Source organism: Macrosteles quadrilineatus, unplaced genomic scaffold (genome assembly GCF_028750875.1).
Source record: "Macrosteles quadrilineatus isolate MER2022 unplaced genomic scaffold, UCM_ALF_1.0 Scaffold_8__2_contigs__length_117827958, whole genome shotgun sequence".
Classification (NCBI taxonomy): domain Eukaryota; kingdom Metazoa; phylum Arthropoda; class Insecta; order Hemiptera; family Cicadellidae; genus Macrosteles; species Macrosteles quadrilineatus.
In genome coordinates, this window is record NW_026542601.1 from 96038072 (window position 1) to 96061010 (window position 22939).

General features: G+C 36.3%; 1 protein-coding gene across 10 annotated transcripts in view; it reads right to left on the bottom strand.

The window, feature by feature from the left end:
• Window positions 1-358: 358 nt before the first annotated feature.
• Window positions 359-22939, bottom strand: part of LOC128999359 (patronin) — a 110738-nt gene continuing 88157 nt past the window's right edge. For 6 of the 10 annotated variants that reach the window (XM_054425819.1, XM_054425824.1, XM_054425820.1 and 3 more), the window contains 15 exons: window positions 20651-20760; window positions 19385-19688; window positions 18561-18815; window positions 17953-18092; window positions 17259-17452; window positions 16135-16382; window positions 15122-15322; window positions 14281-14517; window positions 13385-13586; window positions 12310-12402; window positions 10187-10261; window positions 4831-4917; window positions 3142-3377; window positions 2074-2315; window positions 359-1537 (listed from right to left, as the gene is read on the bottom strand). In XM_054425819.1, the coding sequence (XP_054281794.1) occupies window positions 1393-1537; window positions 2074-2315; window positions 3142-3377; window positions 4831-4917; window positions 10187-10261; window positions 12310-12402; window positions 13385-13586; window positions 14281-14517; window positions 15122-15322; window positions 16135-16382; window positions 17259-17452; window positions 17953-18092; window positions 18561-18815; window positions 19385-19688; window positions 20651-20760 (2769 nt within the window). In that variant the 3' untranslated portion in view covers window positions 359-1392. The remainder of the gene's footprint in view (window positions 1538-2073; window positions 2316-3141; window positions 3378-4830; window positions 4918-10186; window positions 10262-12309; window positions 12403-13384; window positions 13587-14280; window positions 14518-15121; window positions 15323-16134; window positions 16383-17258; window positions 17453-17952; window positions 18093-18560; window positions 18816-19384; window positions 19689-20650; window positions 20761-22939) is intronic. The other 4 variants (XM_054425823.1, XM_054425818.1, XM_054425821.1 and 1 more) reach the window with 4 other exon arrangements.

Sequence of the window (22939 nt, forward strand, 5' to 3'; positions counted from 1 at the left end):
TATCAGGAATCAATAAATTTTTCCATTGACACATCACTTAAGATAAGGTAAGCAAAGAGCTCATCTCACTAGAATTGTATTTTAAAATTTGTGTGTACAATCAACTGCCTGACACTCTTTTTTTTCTCAGGAGCTTTGCATATCCGTTAATTCATTTTATTGTATTTTTTAAGCCAAATGCTTTCCAAATACAAAACAACAACAAAAGACTGGAGTTTTAGTAACTAGTTTAAAACTTATTGGATCCAAGAGAACTTTTTGGGTACAAGAGAAATTAAAATTTGAAATACTACTTCAATACGATATAACGATGTAAGTTAATATTTATGGCAAAGGAATTCCACAAAAACACCTAAACTATAAAAAATATTAAACAATTTATTAATTTACATAACAATAAGTTAAATACCTAGTACACTAGAGCACAGCAATTATACATGAAAATAAGAAAATATTAAGATGGCAGCTGACAGTAAACTTAACAAAAGGTTAATTACTCGTTACTGTAGAAAACATTTAGTACAAACATAAATCAGTCGTAACAAAATACACTCAAAACTAGGAAATATAGATAGAGCAGAGCAGGTAAAGGTGAAATAGACAAGTATTAGTTATACAATTATCTTTTATTGATCACAAGTGGTAGAATACCTCTCAGTTTTATCATAAACAATGTAATGGCATTCTCGAATTAATTTATCAATAAATATCTCTAGTATTAATAATTATATTATAAAACAAAAAGACGGTATGTACAAAATCGATTAAAATTATTACAAAATGTTAACAATTATGCTAGAGCAAAATAATAACACAAAAGCTTTTAGTTACAAAATTTCATTTGACGAAGCACCTCGGTGCATTTATACAAATATATATACGTATAAACATGTGACAAGCACGGGCGACGGACAACACGTCTCGACATGCACCACACCTCAACAGCGACGTAAACTCTTTTGATTATAGAAATAAAACGGATTCATATACAATAAACATAAATTTACAAAGGGAATACTGCAATAGTTTTGTACAAAAATACCACTAAGCTCGCAAAAGTATGACTCATAAACTTCCAAAAATATCCAAAAATACAAAATAAATATAAAAAACAAAATCAACGTCAAAACATCTTAAAATTCTTGCGATCACATAAGTACATCAATAACCCAATTTAAACAACGCTTATTTTCAACACGCGACATTCGATGTAAGTTGTAAAAATTCCAAACCTGCACCTCTGTTTCCCGTGATGTTTTAATGTTGTTCTTCCAGTGCGAGTAAGGATTAATCGTATTAGGCGGGGTTAAATCTTTACTAGACATTACATTAATCTATGATTAATCATAACCAATTGGAACGAGTCTAAAGAGCTTGATTCCGTTAATTGCACTAAATGACCAGTGTCATGTCTCGCTTGCTGGGAAGGTTGACTTTCTTGCCTTGCCAGAGGCTGTTGTGAATAGTGAAGGCGTCAATGGTGACGGTCAGGTGTTTGGTGTGCACCTGGGAGAAACATTTTCCTCCAGAGTTATACCTGCAAACAGGTAGATCAAGTATAAAGTAGCAGAAAATATAAACACAATACATTTTACATTTAGATTTAGAATCAACCAGTAAAGGCAGGTTTTCCTAGCTGCCGAAGTCGGCTGCTACTGCTGCGGCATTATGTCAAGTTTTTTATGGTATAGCACCTGTGTTCCCTCATCCTTTGGTGAAGATTGGCGCAGCTAGCAAAACTCCCCTTAAAAACCATAATATTTGAACCAGCAAAATGAGTTCAATCTATTTTTAGCGAATTTCCCTATAGGGAAGTAGCTATTTAGTTCTAACAGAATTGATGTTGCCATTCTGTACCGATAAGTATCTTGCCTTTAATAATGTGGCCATTACTGAAATAGCCATAATATGTACACAGTAAAATGAGTTTTTGCCCAAAAAAAGTTCCTTTTTTTATTTAATTGTTGAGCAAAGCCACAGCGGGTGTGCTAGTAATTTTATATAGGATTCAATAATACTTACATTTAGGAATACATAGCTCAATTAGCTTAGGCAGTGATAATAACTACTTACTTAAAGAACTTATCAAACATTCTATCAGTGACTAGTTTAGGGCCGGTCCCATATAGTTTAGCGACTTCTTCGGTCTCGGGACAATATGAGTAGAGAGCTCGGAACTGACAGCCTGCGTCTCGGAACAGGATGAGGAAATGTTTGGCCTCCGACCTCTGTATCTCCTCTATGACTAGCCTCTTGGCCTCTCTGTTGACAACGCCAGGGAACACGCAGTACTCCACAGCGTTTAGGATGATACCCTGGAAACATACACAGTGTGTACTGAGTAGCAATGGGTATCAATAGTGGTACTATCAAAAATAGGATACCAGACATTAACATATACATTTATAGATGTTTTTAAAGAGACTCTAGGAAAAAATGGAACACATCATTGTGAAGTAGAATAGTTTGTTTGTTTTGACATGAGCAAAATGTAAACAAAACATCTGATCAGCTGTTATGATCTTGTCTTGGTCAAAATCTGTCGGCAATTGGCTGAATGAGCAGGTTTGACGGAAATCGTACACACCCCCTTCTAAAACCCCCCTTAAATTTGGAATTTTGTAAAACCTTGTCTTATCGCACGTGTACACTGTACAGGGACCCTCTATACCTACCAAATTTGATAATTCTAGGTAGTATATTTTGTGAGATATAGTGATTATTATCTGTCAGTCAGTGGGGTTTGCCTCTTATATAGATGATATAATAATTTTAATTTAACTATATTGACAACATTAAAACCCTAATGGCAAAACAGTTTGCAAAAACCACTGATTTACTGAAACGGGAATATTTTCAGACATTGAAATAGTCTTGGAATGTCTTCAGATTTGCTGCGAGTATTTAGAACAATGGCAGTTGAATTAAATTAACGATATTCTAAGCCCAGTACAGTTTAGCATGTTAAACAGTTATCAGACAAAACAGAATACATCTTTACCGAAACTTTCAGAAGTTCAATTCAATGACAATATTTTGTATTCATAAAAATTGACTACAACATAACAAAAATGATGGGATAACCCTTAACTGTAGTGTGTCTATAATCAAAGCTACAGCTTAACGTGTTCAGTAGATTACCTTATTAGACTTAGTGGCAGGTTGTTTGTACAGTCGAGGCCCACTGTACTCGCTTCCCCCACTCTCAGACGCAGCGTCGTCGTAGCGACGGCGGTGGGCAGGGAGAGACCCTGGGCCGGAGGGTGACGGGGGGTGTTGTCCGGGGGAGGGGGCTCGGCGGGGGGGAGTGGCTCTGCCTAGACCAGAGTCTGTGTCTCCGTACCGATACAACAAACTGTCTTGGTCACAGCTCGACCCTGCAAACAACACTTGTCAGTCACGGCCATCAACTTTTAATACTGTTGTGACATCCCACCTATGTACACCTGATTAGGTGAATGAACCATTCACAGAATGTGATACTGTTTAAAATCGGGAAAATTAACAGGGGCAGTAATTTACTCAAGCATACTCTGTCAGTGACTAAATTCAAACACATTCCTTTATAAAACTGGCTACAATTTGAACATGTGCTGTCTGTCTTGATCCAAATCCGAGGGTCACAACTAAGTTGGTTGCATGCAAGCAAACCACATTCCAGGTTAAGATTAATGACAAACCCCCATTAATTACGAGAAGTATATGTACGGTTAAAAAGTTCTCAGAACTGCTCAGATTTTTGTTACCTTTGGGAAAAACTTTTTTACTGAAAAAAACCCTGTCTCCTTTGAAAAACGATCATGTGCAGCGGTATTTCTGCTTTCCTCACAATAACAACTACTTTTAGTAATCACTCAATAATCTTGCATTCTCGGTATGGGTATTCCAGTGCTGCCAAAGTCCTAAACTTGAGGATTAGCCAGTGTCTACTGCATGGCTATTCAGTCTTATAACTGACATAGGAGTAATAAGCAGCTATCTGTCCAGATAGTTATCAAAATTCAAAATCAAAATATGTTCTTGATTAAATTGTATTAAATGGTCTGATAAGAATTGGTGTAATTTCTTTTATTGGATGTATATACTTGAATCTACAAGGCTAATCAAGCATTTTTATTGTATTTCCATGAATAAAACATTTGAAATGGCATTCTGCAAAAAACACTTGATATTTTTATCATCTTTAAATAAACTGCTGAATAGGTGTTTGTAAAATATTAGTGATAATTGTACTTTTGAAGCTAGTTAAATGAATTTTAAGTGAATAAGTTAGATGAAAAAAAATTAAAAATGTGATGTGACATTCCCACCACCAAATAAGTGTGATTAGCTTGGATTTTTTTCAAAGTTAAATTAATAACCAACAATTCAGTTATCAACCTGAACTAAAAATTAAGTAATCATACATGATATCAACATGGTGTATCAATTAAGGAAGTTCCATCCAATTTATTTAATTTGAAAAGGTAAAATTGTAATATATTTAAAGTATCCTTGACACCTTCTCAGGCATACATTTCTACTAATTTAAATTTTATGGTTTTCTTTTGTAATCAGCATTTAATATTTTTTCAATGTGTTTTTTAACAATGAGATTTGAGAATGGAGCAACGATTCTTGGAAACTAATCATCTGTAATAAAAAAATACTAGATTCATGACTAATGTCCTTTGGGTATCACAAAATACATAAATACACAAGATACAAAAATTAACATCCTAAATAATAAGCACAGGTCCTAGCATGACAGTTTGGTTTTGCCCCCGTTTAGCTATGTACATAAAGCAACCGCCACCGTAACCATTACCACCACCAAGCTCGGTGGCTTACCACTCAGGTTCATCAGGGAGTTGGACTTGCGTCTGCTCTGATAGGTGCTGAATTTGTTCCTGGACCTACCAGGGTCTAGCGAGGAATCTGCAAACATGCTCTAGCTACAGAACTACACACTGGCTAAGTGGCTACACTACGCAGTATGCAACACACCTTACCTCGGCAACTAGGCATATAGGCGCGCCACTGACAGGACAAATAACCACTAGCTGGATTGAAAGCAAAAAATATTATCAGGGTGTCTAGTTCATTTCCATTATAAAATTCAAGACTAATTCCAGACTTTTCAAGACTAATTCCAAATTTTTCAAGACTATTTTTTCAACAGTTAGTGGGTGTTAATACCAAAATGTATAGATTCTCAATTCTTGATACCGGATACCAATTATAGCCGGATACTTTATAGCTTAACCAAATTTTCTAAATAATACTACACCAACCCCTGTCTTTGTCATAAAGTAATATTATGATAATGTGGTGTTTTCAAGTAAAGAAATAATGCAGCAATAAAAAATTCAAACTAGCAAATTTGTTTTTTTTATCATGAAATCTTCCGCGTACCGTACGTTAAAACATCATCATTGACTGCAGCGGTTACAGAAACGTGATCGTCGTCGTCCGCGATCACGGCAAAACCATGAATATTTCCCGCGGCCTTGTAGACATCATTGTCATCTCCCGCGGTCACGAAAACGTCATCGTCGTCGTCCGCGATCGCGACAAAATCAAGAACATTTCCCGCGGCCGAGCAGATATCATCGTCGTCTCCCGCGGTTACGGAAATATCATCGTCATCTCCCGTGGTCACGGAAACGTCATCGTCATCTCCCACGGTCACGGAAACGTCATCGTCATCTCCCGCGGTCACGGAAACGTCATCGCCATCTCCCGCGGTCACGGAAACGTAATAGTCGTCGTCCGCGATCGCGACAAAATCATGAACAATTCCCGCGGCCAAGCAGATATCATCGTCGTCTCCCACGGTCACGGAAACGTCATCGTCGTCTCCCGCGGTCACGGAAACTTCATCGTCGTCTCCCGCGGTCACGGAAACATCATCGTCATCTCCCGCGGTCACGGAAACGTCATCGTCGTCGTCCGAGATCGCGGCCAAATCATGAATATTCCCTGCGGCTGTTTAGACATCACCGTCATCTCTCGTGGTCACGGAAACGTTATCGTCGTCGTCCGCGATCACGGCAAAATCATGAACATTTCCCGCGCCTGTGTAGACATCATCGTCGTCTCCCGCGGTCACAGAAACGTCATCGTCATCTCCCGCGGTCACGGAAACGTCATCGTCGTCTCCCGCGGTCACGGAAACGTCATCACCGTCGTCCGAGATCGCGGCCAAATCATGAATATTTTCTGCGGCTGTTTAGACATCACCGTCATCTCTCGTGGTCACGGAAACGTTATCGTCGTCGTCCGCGATCACGGCAAAATCATGAACATTTCCCGCGCCTGTGTAGACATCATCGTCGTCTCCCGCGGTCACAGAAACGTCATCGTCATCTCCCGCGGTTACGGAAACGTAATAGTCGTCGTCCGCGATCGCGACAAAATCATGAACAATTCCCGCGGCCAAGCAGATATCATCGTCGTCTCCCACGGTCACGGAAACGTCATCGTCGTCTCCCGCGGTCACGGAAACTTCATCGTCGTCTCCCGCGGTCACGGAAACGTCATCGTCATCTCCCGCGGTCACGGAAACGTCATCGTCGTCGTCCGAGATCGCGGCCAAATCATGAATATTTCCTGCGGCTGTTTAGACATCACCGTCATCTCTCGTGGTCACGGAAACGTTATCGTCGTCGTCCGCGATCACGGCAAAATCATGAACATTTCCCGCGCCTGTGTAGACATCATCGTCGTCTCCCGCGGTCACAGAAACGTCATCGTCATCTCCCGCGGTCACGGAAACGTCATCGTCGTCTCCCGCTGTCACGGAAACGTCATCACCGTCGTCCGCGATAGCGACAAAATAATGAAAATTCCTTGCGGCCGTGTAGACATCATCATTGACTCCCACGGCCACGGAAACGTCATCGTCATCTCCTGCGGTCACGGAAACGTCATAGTTGACTCTCGTGGTCACGGAAACGTCATCGTCGTCTCCCGCGGTCACGGAAACGTCATCACCGTCGTCCGCGATAGCGACAAAATAATGGAAATTCCTTGCGGCCGTGTAGACATCATCGTCGTCTCCCGCGGTCACGGAAACGTCATCGTTGTCTCCCGCGGTCACGGAAACGTCATCGTCATCTCCCGCGTTCACGGAAACGTCATCGTCGTCTCCCGCGTTCACGGAAACGTCATCGTCGTCGTCCACTATCGCGGCAAAATCGTGAACATTTCCCGAGGCCGTGTAGACATCATCATCATCGGCTTTCGCGGTTACGTAAACGCAAGACGACGATCGCGAAAAAATCATGAAAATTCCCGACTTTGAAATCAAATTTAAGACTAAATCCCGACTTTTCAAGACCATTTTGAAATTCAATACTAATTCCCGACTTTCCCGATTTTCCCGACTACTAGACACCCTATTATAGGCTTGATTTCTACTTTCTCCCTATACAGGGTGAGTTTCTACTGACCGTGTTAACTTCGCCAGTGGGTTCTACTCACTAAAAGGAACAAAAAAGTTAATGGGAAGGTATGTCCGAAAATCCATATTTACCCAGATATCCGCCATTTTGTTTTTTATACAAAAATATTTTTATCTGTGAAGTTTTTTATTCGATGATTATGAAACTTAGTAAACATGTTACCATACACAAGACCTATAATAGAAAAAATAATAAAGTTGTTCCGATGGTAAATTTCAAAATGGCGGCCGTTTGAATTTTTCTAACTTAAATAACTCGAAAACGGATAATTCTATGAAAAAATGTCAAGAATACTTTTTTTTAGCATTTTTAATTTCCTATCAAACGATACCAAGTTCAAAAAGATCGGACAAAAGATAACTGAAATAAACCGGTTTTTGTGTAAAAATAAGGCAAAAATTAAGGGTTCCCTGACTAACTTTGCCTTATTTTTACACAAAACCCGTTATATTTCAGTTATCTTTTGTCCGATCTTTTTGAACTTGGTATCGTTTGATAGGAAATTAAAAATGCTAAAAAAAGTATTCTTGACATTTTTTCATAGAATTAGCCGTTTTCGAGTTATTTAAGTTAGAAAAATTCAAACGGCCGCCATTTTAAAATTTACCATCGGAACAACTTTATTATTTTTTCTATTATAGGTCTTGTGTATGGTAACATGTTTACCAAGTTTCATAATCATCGAATAAAGAACTTCACAGATAAAAATATTTTTGTATAAAAAACAAAATGGCGGATATCTGGGTAAATATGGATTTTCGGACATACCTTCCCATAAACTTTTTTGTTCGTTTTAGTGAGTAGAACCCACTGGCGAAGTTAACACGGTCAGTAGAAACTCACCCTGTATATGGAGAAAGTATTGTTTTTGTCAAAATTTCTAAGTTTCAGTTTTAGGTGTATCTATCCATTTTGTATCCTCTTGAACCCAAAATGAGGTTTTCCAAGCGATGTCTGTGTGTATGTGTCAGATTGCTAATACCGTTTATTTAAAAATATTTTGGATCTGAATAGGTATAACCAATTTACAACACACAGGTATGACAATTTACAGGATGCACCTTTGTTCTACATTGCCTGATTTTCAATTAATTAGTTTTTATTAGGCTAATAATGAAGGGAGTTCTCCAACATAGACGTATCTCCTGTTTTAGAAACATACATTTTGATTTTCTAGAATCTGAACCTACAGCTTAAGGTGGGTTCTGAACCACCGGGTAACATAACTGAAAGCAGGATTCGAGTCAGGACCTCAACGAAAGAAGTCCTTAACCACTTGTACTACCGACCTTCTAGCTTTAAAAATAATTGGTTCAATCTTAAATATTTGAACAAATATTGAGCCAAGGGGACAGAGCAATAATAATAATTACAGGGAACAATCTTTTCACTGCAGCAGATACCCAATTTGTCCCAAAATTAGCACTATATGGTAAAGAAACTCCACAGAGCAACAACACACACACACACACACACACAATGCCGCATACAAGGGAAAACAATAAAATGTAACAGGGGGTGATGTTGGGAGACGAAGTGGGGAAAAGTATCTGTTGGGAGAAGCACTGTTATGCATCAAATTCCTACCTGTGTAGATGTTTCATCTGTACTAACTACATTTTTTGTAGGGATGGACGAGATTGGATTTTTTAGTTTGAGACGAGACGAGACGAGATTTTTTATTTCTCATAAAATTTCGAGACGAGATCGAGACGGGATTTCCCTTCTCATACACAACGGGAAATGCACGTTCGGAATTTTTACCTGATTTTGTAACATTGTTAGATGACTGTTTAAATACAAAAATAATGATAATAGGCAAGAATATTTACAATCTTTTATTAAAAAACATCAGCATAACATTTTTTATTAATCACGCCTAAATTATTAAAAATGCCTACGATTAGGAAACATAGTGATATCAGTTAGGATAGAGTTCAACTTTTCCTAAAATAAAATAAATCATAGAATAAAATATTAATTTTTATAAAATAGTTACTTGTTTTGACTTTTTTATAGTAATAAAACATTCCTCACACTGCTAACACTTAACAAAACTTCTCAAATGTGATTAAAATAATTAAAGTAATATTTATACATTTGAAGAATTAATTAAATAAGAACGCCTTCGCAAAGGAAACGCAACTACAACACGCTCCTGTATTGCGGGTATTGCATTGACTTTCTGCAGGCGTTTTTAATTTTTTTTTTTTTTTTTTTTTTTTTTAATTCTCGTCTCGATAAAAATCTCGGCCAAAAAGAAATCTCGTCTCGTGTTACGAGATTTAAAATTTCCCGAAAATTTCCCGAAATTTCGAGACTTGACCATCCCTAATTGTAAATAAAGTAACATAATTAGTTTTTCTGTGTATTTCTGGACTTCTATTATAATTTTCACAATTTTGCAGGAGTTGATAATATTTAGACTTTACACAGCGTAAGCAACTAATTAATCTAAAACTAATACCATAAACCCAAACTTCACTAGCGTTTGTACATTTTGAAAAACAAAAAACACACTTATGACTTGTAATGACTGTATTATAAGAATAATTGAAACATAACCACTAATCTGTCAGCGACAGAATGGGCAGAGACAAAGAGAAAGGAAAAATCTAAAAATCCAGCATTGGATGGGTTGTTTTAAAATATGAACATCTAGATCCATGTTCCACTGGTTGGATTGCTGTGTAATATACAGGACTAAAGCACATCTATATCTCGCATGTAGTGAGACTAACCTCGTGATGTCTTGTAGGATCCACGACGGCCGAGGGACCGGCCCGGCGAAGCTCCTCTACTCTCGTCTCCCATGTCTGCAACAAGCACAAACATGCCACACTCACACCAACACCAGACCAACTGCACACTGCCCCTTTATCTGATCAAGTTAACTTTTTTTGTTGAGGTCGATGCTACTGAGCAACGAAGCTGATAACTTCACGTTTTAAAGCAAGCCAAATTCGTACTCGACTCATATTTTAACTGAAAAGGGCTTTATTTATCTTTCACAGAATAAATAATGCTTAAAAGCTTGTTCAACAAATTTAGAAATGTTAAAAACTATTTTTAAATAAATATAAATTGAGAATGGCATGAATTAGGAAAGACCATACCAGTCTTCTGATTGATTCAATGACAAACAATAATGCATACTGTATTTAAATTAACTTTTATATAAGCGTTTCCTGTTTGGGACAACTTTAAAACAAATATGATTGCATAGTATTAGATCAAATGTTATATGTTTTATCTTTGATTAGAGGTAATAAAATGTTTATGTGTAGATGAATTGAAAAAAGAAAACTTCAAGCTACTCTCAGCTTTTAAATCAGTAGACTTGGTCACATTTTTTATCTAAATTCTAAACCCATATAATACTTTTTACTTTTTAGCATAACTTTAAACATTTTGAATTCAAAGAACCATTAGAAGATATCAGACTAGAAAACGAATGTGCAGTTCATCTAAATATTCCCAAAAACCTCAACAAACTAGCTCATGTAAAGCCATTACTTTTACAAGTTTTAGACTGTCGTACAAAAAGATAAATGCAAGTTAAAAAACCACACTTCATATGAACATTATGACTTTTGTGTTGGCTCTGTTTGAAACTTTGAGTTCAAAATAGCTAATGATCAAGCAAACAGGTGGCTCATCTTTAGGAGCAGCTGTAATACTTTACTTAGAATCACCAGGCTGCTTTGACTTGGTAGCTATAAATATTTATTTCTTCTTCCTTAGAGCACCTTATTGGGATAAACTAAGATCAAGGTGATATGGGTACGGATGAATTGGCAAGGCCTATCACTTTACAATTAGAGGAATATTATATTATATAATATTTGACAAAGGCCTTTCGATTTAACAAACACAACTAGATCGGCTAAATACTTAAAAATTTTAATGATTTCTTTTCTTAGTCAACTAGTTTTTACGACAGTTGTTAGTGGGTTTAGTTTACGGAACTTGAACTTCATGAGCTAATCAGTTGAGGCAGCACAGAGAAAACACCAATGTATAAACTTTACATCTTAGTTAACGAAAACGGGGGTGTAACAGTGTTGAATGCAAACACACAACAAACACAGGGTTGGCGCAAGCACAACACTTACCAGTGAAAAGCAGACAAACTGGTCGGTCTACTTTAGTACCCGACTTGAGAACCAAAAATATTACTTAGTAGAACACTGTACTAGTAAATTCTACTTTCTTTTCACTCTGTAAATACTTTTTTTACTATACTTTCTTATACGTTTGTGACTAAATACTTATTTTTTTATCTCAAGTCAAACATTATTGTTACTTCAAACACAATAAAAAAGTAACAAAATGACACCGAACATTTACATTGATCCATTTAACATTGGTCCTTTAATTCTAGCTCAAACATTCTTTGGTTGGAAATTCTGTTGGTGACACTGAAATATTATGCTTTTTTTATGGTGGAACTTATTGCGTTCATTATGCCACACTGGACTTTTTATTACTATGGTAGGTTTACCAGATCTGGCAGAATCGCTATCCAAACAAAAAATCAATATATTGTGAAGAATATAGTTTTAGTATAGTGAACCAATAAAGAGTTTTTTCCCTTATTTTTTCAAATTTATTTTCAAAAGTAAATATTTAATTCTTCACCAACAATAACACTTTCTAAATGATGAAAGTGATTTTAAAAAGTAAAAATTTGTTATCCCTTAATCAGGGCATAAATTAAACACGTGACGTCTCCTACAAAGCTTAACAGCACAAAAAATTAATAACAACTTAATCGTCTCTTTTGTGAAAATTGCAAATACTGCAAGCGTGTTAGTCACCACAAGATTTACACATTGCTCTGTGCTTTTGATCGCGTCCATACCTGATATGGAAGCCGACGTCCTGCGAGTTTCAGCCAAACAGTCCTGTGATCCTCGGTAGTAGTCCCTTCGCATCGTGCTAGGAGGACTAAACACTGTTGCCAACACAAAATAACCACTCAACACAATGACAACAACTACAGTGTAAAGTAAAATGATCAACAAATCTACTCAAAATAAAAATAAAATCATAAAAATAATGGCCTAAATAAAATTCAAATTATAAAACCTAAATTCTGGTCGAAAAGGAATTTTCTTGAAAGATTTTTGAATGCAATGAGTATAGAAAAACTTTTATAAAATATAAATAATAAAAACAACTAAAATGAAAGCAAATACAGTTAAAATTGATATTTTAGGTTGAAAACACAGTACAGGTAAATTTAAGGAGAAAAGAAATTAAGTAGGTACAGAAATAGTTTTAAATTCAAAATTTGATGTGGGTAATAAAAGGTGAAGAGACCAAAATGTACCAGTAACTACAAGAAATTGTTTGGAATAAAGTGTAAAGAGTGAAAATAGCTTTAAAGATATACATTCCTCTGTTTGTAGCTGAATAGATTTATTACATATATGCATTGAATCAAGGCTGCCTAAAATTTGTTATTGCAGACACTTTCATTTCTAAAATATACCACTTCCGGCCCTACCGCAGCAAACATGTATACTTGGTGAATTTCTATTTGCCTGATTTGATTTTTACTTAAATATTTCCTCAAACATATAAGATTGAAACATTAGGTTTAACGAGTACTTAGGTATATCTATAAGGAAGGAAAGAAGTATTTTTTTATGTTAATAGTATAGTATAAAATTAATAACTGTGCCAAATATTGTCAAAATATATCAATAAACAAAGAAATTTACCTCTGATAAGATAAATAAGACTTATCAACTTTCAAATCAGCATGTAAGTTGTTTTTAGCTATGAAACTTTACAAAACACATTTCCACTCCTCTTCCAAGTTCAAAGACAAATTTACGAGTGCAACTCCGATCCTCAGCTACAAACAGTGAAAGCGCAACAGTTGAGTGAAGGAGGTGACCAACGTACGTCCTGAGCAACGAGCTACTCACCAGACAGGTTGGAAGAGGAGCCCTTCTTGCCCCGACTGGGTGTAAGAGCCCCGTCGTGGGAGTCAGCCCCGCTGTCTATATGGATAGTCTTGGGCCTTGGTCGGGGGTTGGTCTTGCCCCGCATTCTCGGTGGCTGTGGTGTTGGATTGCCGCTTGACCCTCCCTTCAGCGAGTTCAGCAAGTCTTTGTCTATCAGCTTACCCTGCAAGAGCGAAGGGTGGTTAAAAACAATTTACTTTTAATTTTTAAAATACAATAGAACTCCTTGTCATGTAACGTCAACAAGGCAAACTAGTAAGACTGACCTACTCCTGCTGACCTTCAAGCAGTATATAACCTTGTTTAAATCTATGTATATTAACCATTGGCAATTTTAAAGATTTTTGTAAGGGAATGGTCCAATCCCCTATATTTTTGCAATCTAAGATCAATCTTTTCTAGATGGCTAATGTCAAATGCCATCTGGGCCTACAGTCAATTTCATTTGAGAACAAACCTCCATCCTTCAGATTTAAATACAAGCTTTATCACTTGTTCACAAACGTCATGCATAGAGTAGCCAATTAATCATTCAAGTCTCGTTCAACTGTAAGAGTGTTTTTGTCACAAGAAACCCATTTCCCCCTGGATTTTGACCCTACACCTTTGCTCCTCTAATCTTATCTTGTTTTGAGTTCTGGCCACAAGTTAGTGAGCTCTTACAATCTTTTACACTATATGACTAATATAACTATTTAAAAATAACTATGTTAACTAAATATAATAATATCCAATACACACACACTACACTAGGAAAAGGTTCATGCTAATAAAAGCAGCCTTCTATGTAGAAAAATTTTACATCAAATGCTTATAGCAATAACTGATGTCGCGTTAATTAATAATTGATTTCTCACCTCTCTTTCAGCCTCTTCGATGGCCTTCTTCAGTTTGTACTGATCCAGAATAGCAGCTCTTCTTGCTTTCTCTTCCTCCTTTTTCCGTGTCTTTTCTTCTTCTTTCAGCTTTTCAGCTTCTTTCCGTCTTGCCGCTTCTTGTTCTTTCCTCGCCTTCATCTCTTCCTGGGCTTGTCTTCTGGCCAATGACATCATCAGGATCCTCTCTTTTTTCCTTTCCATTTCATCCAGAGCAGTCTAGAAAATGTTAGGTAAAGTTATACCTTTGACTATCAATACAACTTCAGTATCTAATAATCAATGGTTATACTTAACTTAATTCTGTTCTTATTCAAAAACCTAGTGGCGCCTCTGAGTAATTTGAATGATAAATTAGTAGCCTAAGGTTTACAGGGTGTCTAGTTTATTTCCATTTTAAAACTTAAGACTAATGCCAGACTTTTCAAGACTAGTTTTTTTCAATAATTATACAAATGGAAAAATCTAGTGACCAATATTAGTGTACTGTAGGTTAATATATGTGAATGCTTGATGTGAAATCTGTGCTTGCATACCTTCAATTTGAGACCTCAATCATGAAAATCGGTCAGGTAGAAGAACCAAACAAACGTGTAAAATAAAAACCAATTTTTTTAAATATATAAGATAAAAAATAAGATCTTAAACAATGTGTATCAATAGCTTTGACCACTAAATTACATTAAATGACATATCATTTTACATCATAGGGACTACAACATAAATATGCAGGCATACATTAACTTTCCATAAATCAGATGTACTTGAGTTTTGTATATTTTACTGCAAAAATTAATAACAATTAAAAGTGACAAGAACTTACAGGGTCAGGGTTGGCCAGCTCTGTACCAATGACAAGACCGACACCTGACTGTGATTGGTCGTCATGGTGGGGGTGAGGTACCCGTGGTGGGGGGGAGTGTGCAGGCGGGGGTGACGGAGGTGTCTGCTTCATTTCACTCTTCAACTCCTGCTTCAGCACTTGAGTGATGGTCGGCTCAACAACCTGGGTGACACCTCGTTCCTGACGATAAGTACAGATTTGTAAGATAAGTACGATTCGATTTGAGGTCAAATGTGTAGGATAGAGCAGAAGAATCTATGTATTACAACTTTTTGTTATAATAGCAGGCTTAACTGGACAAAAAAGAGTTCACTCCAGCAAAAAAAAAAAAAAAAAAACTTGACACTCCATACATATACCAAAATAATAATATTTATCTCCCACTGAAAACATTTTCAACCAAGTTTGTGTTAGGAAAAGAGATCTACTTGTAATTCTGGGTAGTTTTAATGAATTAGTGTTTATAGTTTGAGATCAGTTACTTATTCCTCATTTTAAAACCATAATATTTTTGTTATTTTGAGATAACATTTAAGTGAATTATTTTTATTTATAATTTGTAACTTTTTTTTACTAAATACAAAAAAATTAACAAGTAAGGTACTATTTTATTGAACATGTTTTAGTTTACCAAGTGATGCAACTACAGTTAGCAGTACTAGTAGTCTACTGAACAGGAGCTCAGTGGGGTTGTCATAGGCTCACAAGCTAAACATTGCCACACTATTTTATCACTACAAACCACCACTGGCTTTCTCGTGTAGGTCATGATAAATGTTACACTTAAAAAAAAGTATACTAAGACTCTGTGGGCCAAGGAAAACTAACAACACAACTAACTGTTTTTACATCCTATAAATTTCATTAAAATTAAATCATATCCAAATGCACTTCTATAACAATTAAACCAAAAAATAGTGCCCTATTCACCATCTTCTACAGATTTATCAATTGTTTTTTATAATGTTCAAAATCCACCTTTAATTCCATACCTTTTTCGGTGAATTCCTTTTCACCCTGAGCGGAGGTTTGGGCTTTTTAGGCGCCGTGTCATCGTCAAATGAGATGTAGAAGCCTTTCTCGGGTGTGGCTCGTACAGCAGGTGGTGTCGGAGAAGAGAAGGAGTTTCTTGACAAAGGCGCGTGCGACCGCGTAGGCGAGGGTATACGATACGTGCGTGTGCCTGAAGTGATGTTCATACGGTTCAGACCAGCTGACAGCTGATCTTCCTCACTGGAACCTATGTTAAACAGATTGAGCCAATCAGACTATTAGGGTAAACAGAAAATTATAAAAGCTTAGGTTGATAAATAATTGTGACTTGATAGTGATTTGGAGTGCGACTTAATCTATCTATCCGTTGCTTAAATTTCAAACTTTAACTGAGAAAACAAGCATTTCCAACTAGATATACAATAATAGTACAGCCCTTAAATTTATATATATACAGTACTTGTAGATGTCCTTAGGCTAAGGTGAGCATTGTAGTAAGAAAATAAACAAAAGTTATTTAAGGATCTTTGTTGGATAGCCTGCTTATTTGAAAAGGAGAGATCCTGGCACAAGAGGAAAAAACCTCACACTACGCACAGTTATAAGACTGTAAATGAAAACATTTTATTGAGGATCACTTCAATCACCTAGGTGGTGTCCCCAACTTAAATAATTGATAGTTGATATGATAATTAGGAAGCACTTAGCTCAAACCTGCCTTGTTTAAAAATGCATTCAATAACATTAGTTATTGTGTATAGGCCCATTGGAAATGAACATTTCTTGATTTTGCCTCCACGGTTGACACAATGACTATAATATACGTTATATACTTTTTTCTTTATCAATCCACAATCTATCAGTTTATAACCAATTTGTGACCACTATTGCTTCATTACAAAAACACAGCATAGAATAGTTGTGTTGTAACTTGTAACCTTACGTGCATTCAGTCATTGTCGGACTTAATTTGTTTTATTTGGTTGGTTAATTAATGTTAAAAGATTATATTGATTTTATTGAACAGAGTGCAATACACTTAATTGATATCGGAAAACTTTTTACTTCAAGCTTTCTGGAAATAAAAGTCGCTCTAAAAAATCTGTATTGCATTTGTATTTACCAATGAAGGATATGCTCTGAGGCTCCATATCATCCACTGGCGGGGCTGGTAGAGGTGCGTGAGTGACACGGCGGGGAGGAGGGGTAGGTGGTGGGGGGCTGGCAGAGCCTCCCCTACCTTCCATACTGCCATTGTGGTGTAGATGGAAACCCCCTGTCTGTGGTGAACTGCTCAGAGATACTGGCTGGTTGTGACTGTAACACACTCATAAACATAAGAGATCATACTTAAAATGGCATGAGTTTCTTAATTTTCCCCAAGGGACATATTTGCTGGCCCCTAATTCTGTTTCTGAAAACAATTACACCGACACGGACAAATAAAAACTGATTTTAGGATCACAGGGATGGAATAGTGAAAAAGAGTCAATGTTTTAAGTATTTTTGTGAGCATAAAAGGTTTATTTTCAAATGAGAAAGAGTCCACTATGGCACAAGAGACGCACAACTTTACACTGTACACAATTAGAATGTTTCAGTCTCTGAGAAAATTTGCAATCGAGGAAGGTTTGAATTGGCCAGTTGAAGCCTTCCTAACGTTGAAAATGCTGTACTGCAGTCTATTATTTTATTGTTCCAGAGTGGGCTCTTTCCCATTCAGGTAAGCCTGATACTCCCACCCCATTTAATATCTGATTGAGATTTTTATAACAAAACCACATTACATTTTATAGTGCAATACTATCAAAACTGACCTGTTGTTCCAGTGGTTCCTGGGTTGACTGACAGTGTTGCTCCATGTCCGTTTCTCAGGTCCATGTAGGTAGAACTCCCCTCCTCCTCCTGTCATCTCAGGCTGCACCCCTCGCAAAAGTTGGTTTACTTGCTGTTGCTGCTGCAACAAACATGTTTGTTGTTAATCTCTCATAAAGTAATAAATTTATTTGCACTTTAGGCAGTCATTAGATGCATTGACTTTTTTAAGTTGGTTAATGGTGAAAAGCAGAAAACATCGGTACTTTTCCGTGTTTAAATTGTTACCAAAGTATTACTTTAATTTTTTATATTAAAAAGTTCCTTACTTGTTACTTAGGTCTACTCATTAGACATATTTGAAAATTGAAACTTCAGTAGTTCCAGATTACCGAACATGTGAAATTAAGGAGTGCAATCTAAGTCTATTGAACATGCTTGGGAGTTTTTTCAGAGCCTTTAGACTGATGTTGCACAACTGATTATGACTGATGAGCGTTAATAAATGTTTAGCATTTTTGGAAGCCTTCTTGGCGAGGTTTTACTATGGATGTTGTATTTGCTTCACCAAATGGTTGTCTAATACTAATAGCATACAAGTTATGCTCACCTGTTGTTGCTGATGCTGCGGATGCTGTTGCTGATGTTGTTGCTGATGCTGCGGATGCTGTTGATGTTGTTGCTGATGGTGCTGCTGCTGATGACCAGGATGCTGATGTATCTGATGCTGATGCTGAGGCACTGGAGGAGGAGGTCCACAGTACATACCATTGTCAGGGTACTGTGGCTGGTATTGCCTCATCGCAGGCTGAGGAATGGTGTTGTAATGGTTCACGGCGGACTGCTGGTTCATCAGACTGTGCATCTGTTGACAATGTAATGGTCATCTTTGATTTCAAACAAACAGATACAAGTATTGGATTATTTTGTTAATTCACTACTACTTAACGTCATATGAGACAGAAGCAATGTAAACATATAAAATATATATCTTCATTATAATTTATAGAGTTTAAGTCATTAGTTATAAGCATTGGTTTTTGGACCAACTGTCGCCAACCTTTTATTCAAATGGGACAAATAGTTCAATGAACCTTTCACAGCGTGAGCTGTTATCAAAATTCTCTTTTCTACCTAAGCTGTTGGGACATCAGATATTGTTATGGCTAACGATGAGTTGTCCTTTTAGTTTGCCTGGTTAAAGGTTGGCATATTCAGTAATAAATAATTGACATCAATGTTATATTGGTAGATTAATTTAAAAACTTTATTTCTGATCTTAAATAGCCTACAACCTTAACATAAATGGTAAGTCTACTCCTATTGATAGGCGAAGATGTAAGTAGAAAACTTTTAATGCAATTGTTTAACAGGGTTATACATATATATGTGGACTAAACCTAGCATTATTTTGTATAGAAACTTGGCTAGTACCTGCTGTTGCTGGTTGACAAAGTTGTTATGGTGGCCATACATCGCCGGATGTTGTTGTTGTTGAGGAGGCGGTGGCGAGGGCTGGCTCACCAGGCTGTGCCAGGGAGGGTTGTTATACAGAAGGCTGTGAATCTGCTGCTGTCCACCACCACCGCCATACACACCACTGCTGCCGGCGCCACCGCCACCGCGACTGTTCACAAAATTGTTCTGAAGAGTGGCAAAGCTTTGCATCGGCTCACTGCCGTCCAGCTGGTTGATCCTTTGGATGTCGGATTGGATTTCATGCAGACTAGAGTTCATTCTAGAACAAGCAACAAAAGCCATGCGACAGATGTAACAGGCAGCTTAGCAGATACACTATGGTAAAATATTTTTAGCATTGAATCAATTCCCTGATAAGAAAAAAATATGGTTCTAATTTCACAGCATTAAACAAATTAATATTCGCTAATAACATTTCAACTGCATTCACACTAATTAAACTGCAACAAACAAAAAAGAAATTGGCTTTCTTAATATACTGTAAAAGCTATTCTACTATTTGACATTCCAATTTTAAAGAAAAATGTGGCCCAAGTAAGGATAGCGAGAAGCATTTATTACCAGCAGGGAAAAACAAATTACAACAAACTTTGCGCCATTCCTTTTTTTTTATAAAAAAAATTACATTGACTTCAGACCTATACTATCAAGTTGCAAAACATATTAAGAAATCATAAATTAAATATGTATTTTTAACTACTTAAGTTAAAAATATATATTGTTGTAGACAACTTTGATAGAATTTTAAACTATCAACATAACATAACCTTATTTAACAGCTCTTTAATTCCAATAATAAAATTCAACATAAAATAAGATAAACAATTGAGCTGACAACAGCGTCTGTCAAAACTCAAAATGAAGCTAGGCAACAAATGCTGTAAATATTCAATAGAATGTGATGTATAATTTCCAAAACTAATTACCCTGTAACTGTACGGACCTATTCCAAACAAACTGTTTTTTGACCTTAGCATACACAACAGAATATTTCTACTGGTTTCTTTATAATTTTTTCATCACAAGCTAATTTGGTATTGGTCAAATTCACCCTCAGTCAAGAATCTTGGTTAACGGTACCAGATTTTGAACCCTCATTTACATCAAGTCAGAGAGCAGCATATTATAGTTTCACTGTGGTTGAACAGTCCAGATCCAGAACTAAAGCACCTAAGATTAGTTTTCACAATGTTAACTACAGTAAACTAGTGTACTACTCACTGAGCTATTGATTTCTGATACGCCTCCATATCCATACTGTCAATGTCAGGTGTCTTCCTCTCTTCCGTAAAACTTTCTCCCAGCCACTTTTGTTCAACTTCTGAAATATCCTGGAGAAAAAAGAGAAATTAAGATCACATGTTTTTTAATGCAACAACATAATTTTTTCAATTGTCAAAAGTCAATTAAAAATTTGTATCCTTATCTCTTAGCAAGAATTAAACATGTTTTGGATTTAAAATTAAATAATTACCTCAAAAATTCCTCTCACAAGAATTATTATTTGAACTCATAATAGCATGGAGTGTAAACCATTGTAAGCCTCAAGTATTTTACTAATTATAAAAATAAAATAGTATTTGCAATATATAATGTTAACTAGACAAACCAAGTAAAATATAAAAATAATTATCTCAGCTAATAACTTAATAAATAAACCAACAGGAACCAAATACATCTGGTTTATACATTATGTACATCTATGTGTATTCAATATTTACAATACATCAGTAAGTAACTTTACTATAATTCCCTACTTTCAACAGATAAAAATATATGAATTTGAATTTTCATTTCTAAAAAATTTCATTAAAAACAAAGCTCTTGATTTTTGATTGACAAAAGCTTTTCTGTACATTAAAAATAATTACTACTGTTCAGTTCTTTTATCAACTAATATTTTTTCTTTAGCCTTTATTTAGAACAGCTGATGTTTAAAAAACGATTCAAACTGTATAAATAAATATTATTGATTTCTGTTCTTCTTGAAAACATGACTTATTTTATTTCTCTCTAATAATTCATTTTTATTCACAAACACTCCACATTATTTAATGGTCCTTCGAGCCGGATATTACTTAAGCGATTTGGAATATTACACACATCCACTAAACTCTTCTTACATCTATATTTCCTCATTTTACCCATTGTTTTCTGTGCCTTTGAACTCTTACCTAACTGAACTCTTATTTCCATATTGAAACCTGTTAACTCTCTCATTTACACTTTTTGAATTTTTTACATTTATCTCATCATCTTTGTACAATGGCATCTCCAAATAGTGATTTTAAAATTGACACTTATACACGACTCACATCTTTTATAAAAACTCGTCTCAACGAAATAAGAAACATCGTAGATCAACATGTTGAACAAGAAGAAACATTAACAGTTGTGCAACACGAAGCCTTAAAGACTCTCATGCAAGAAACCCAGAAGAAGAAAGAAGACTTTGATTTTTATTTTTATCGAATTGTAAGTACATCAAGTGAAGATGATTTGAACATTGAAACTTTAGCTGAAGATGAAGACCAAATCAGTGAACTATTCATCCACATCACCAGCTACATTAAAGTGCTGCTTTCAAAAATTGGTTCTAACCCTTATTTGGCCAAGGTTAATTTCAGTTCAGCTCAACCTCATAGAACTACTGCAGTGCATGTAATCAAACCGAACTCATCAAGTCAGTTTCAAATCAAAGGCAACGACATTATACAACCTGGAACAAAACTCATCACAATAAAGAGGCCAGTGACAATCACAATACCTAAGTTCGCAAACACGATGATTAGAAATACCACAAAGACAGTGACAAAACCTCAACCAACGAATACAGATACAACAGTGAGCTCAACTACCTTGACAAGTGACAGTGCTGATCAACCAACTAATACAGATACAACAGTGAGCTCAACTACCTTGACAAGTGATAGTGCTGCCATCCAACCTACCAACATTGCTGTCATCCCAAGAGACAGTATTGTTATCCATCCTACCGATAATGATACCACCCATCTTACCGATCGTGTTGCTGTTAAACCAACAGACAGTGCCGTCGCTAACACAACCGAGAGTGAAACCACTACAGCAAAGACAGTCAAGCAATCCAGTCAAGTGGTTGTATCTTCCGATGAAGATCTGGACAAAGGCTACTCTTCATCACAAACTACAGAGGAAGCGGTCATCCTCCAATCTCAACTTGTTGAATTATTGAAACAAGAGTACTTTGAATTGAAGAAATGTGTTATGAACTGTCAAGACGTGTTCACTTCTGTTACTCAATCTCATCATAAAACACCAAAGTTCCTTCAAAACTCTGATGCTCAACATTTCAAAGAGCTAGGACTTCGGTGGTCTCCAGCAACAGTTTTTAAGGTGTTTCCCAGCAAAGATGGTATAGGTTGAAAAGGAGAAGTAGAAAAATGCAAACAGATGCTATAGCCGGCCTACAACAAACTTTTGTGTTAGGTAATGTGTTTTGTTCTAAACTAACTGTTGAAGTGAGGACAC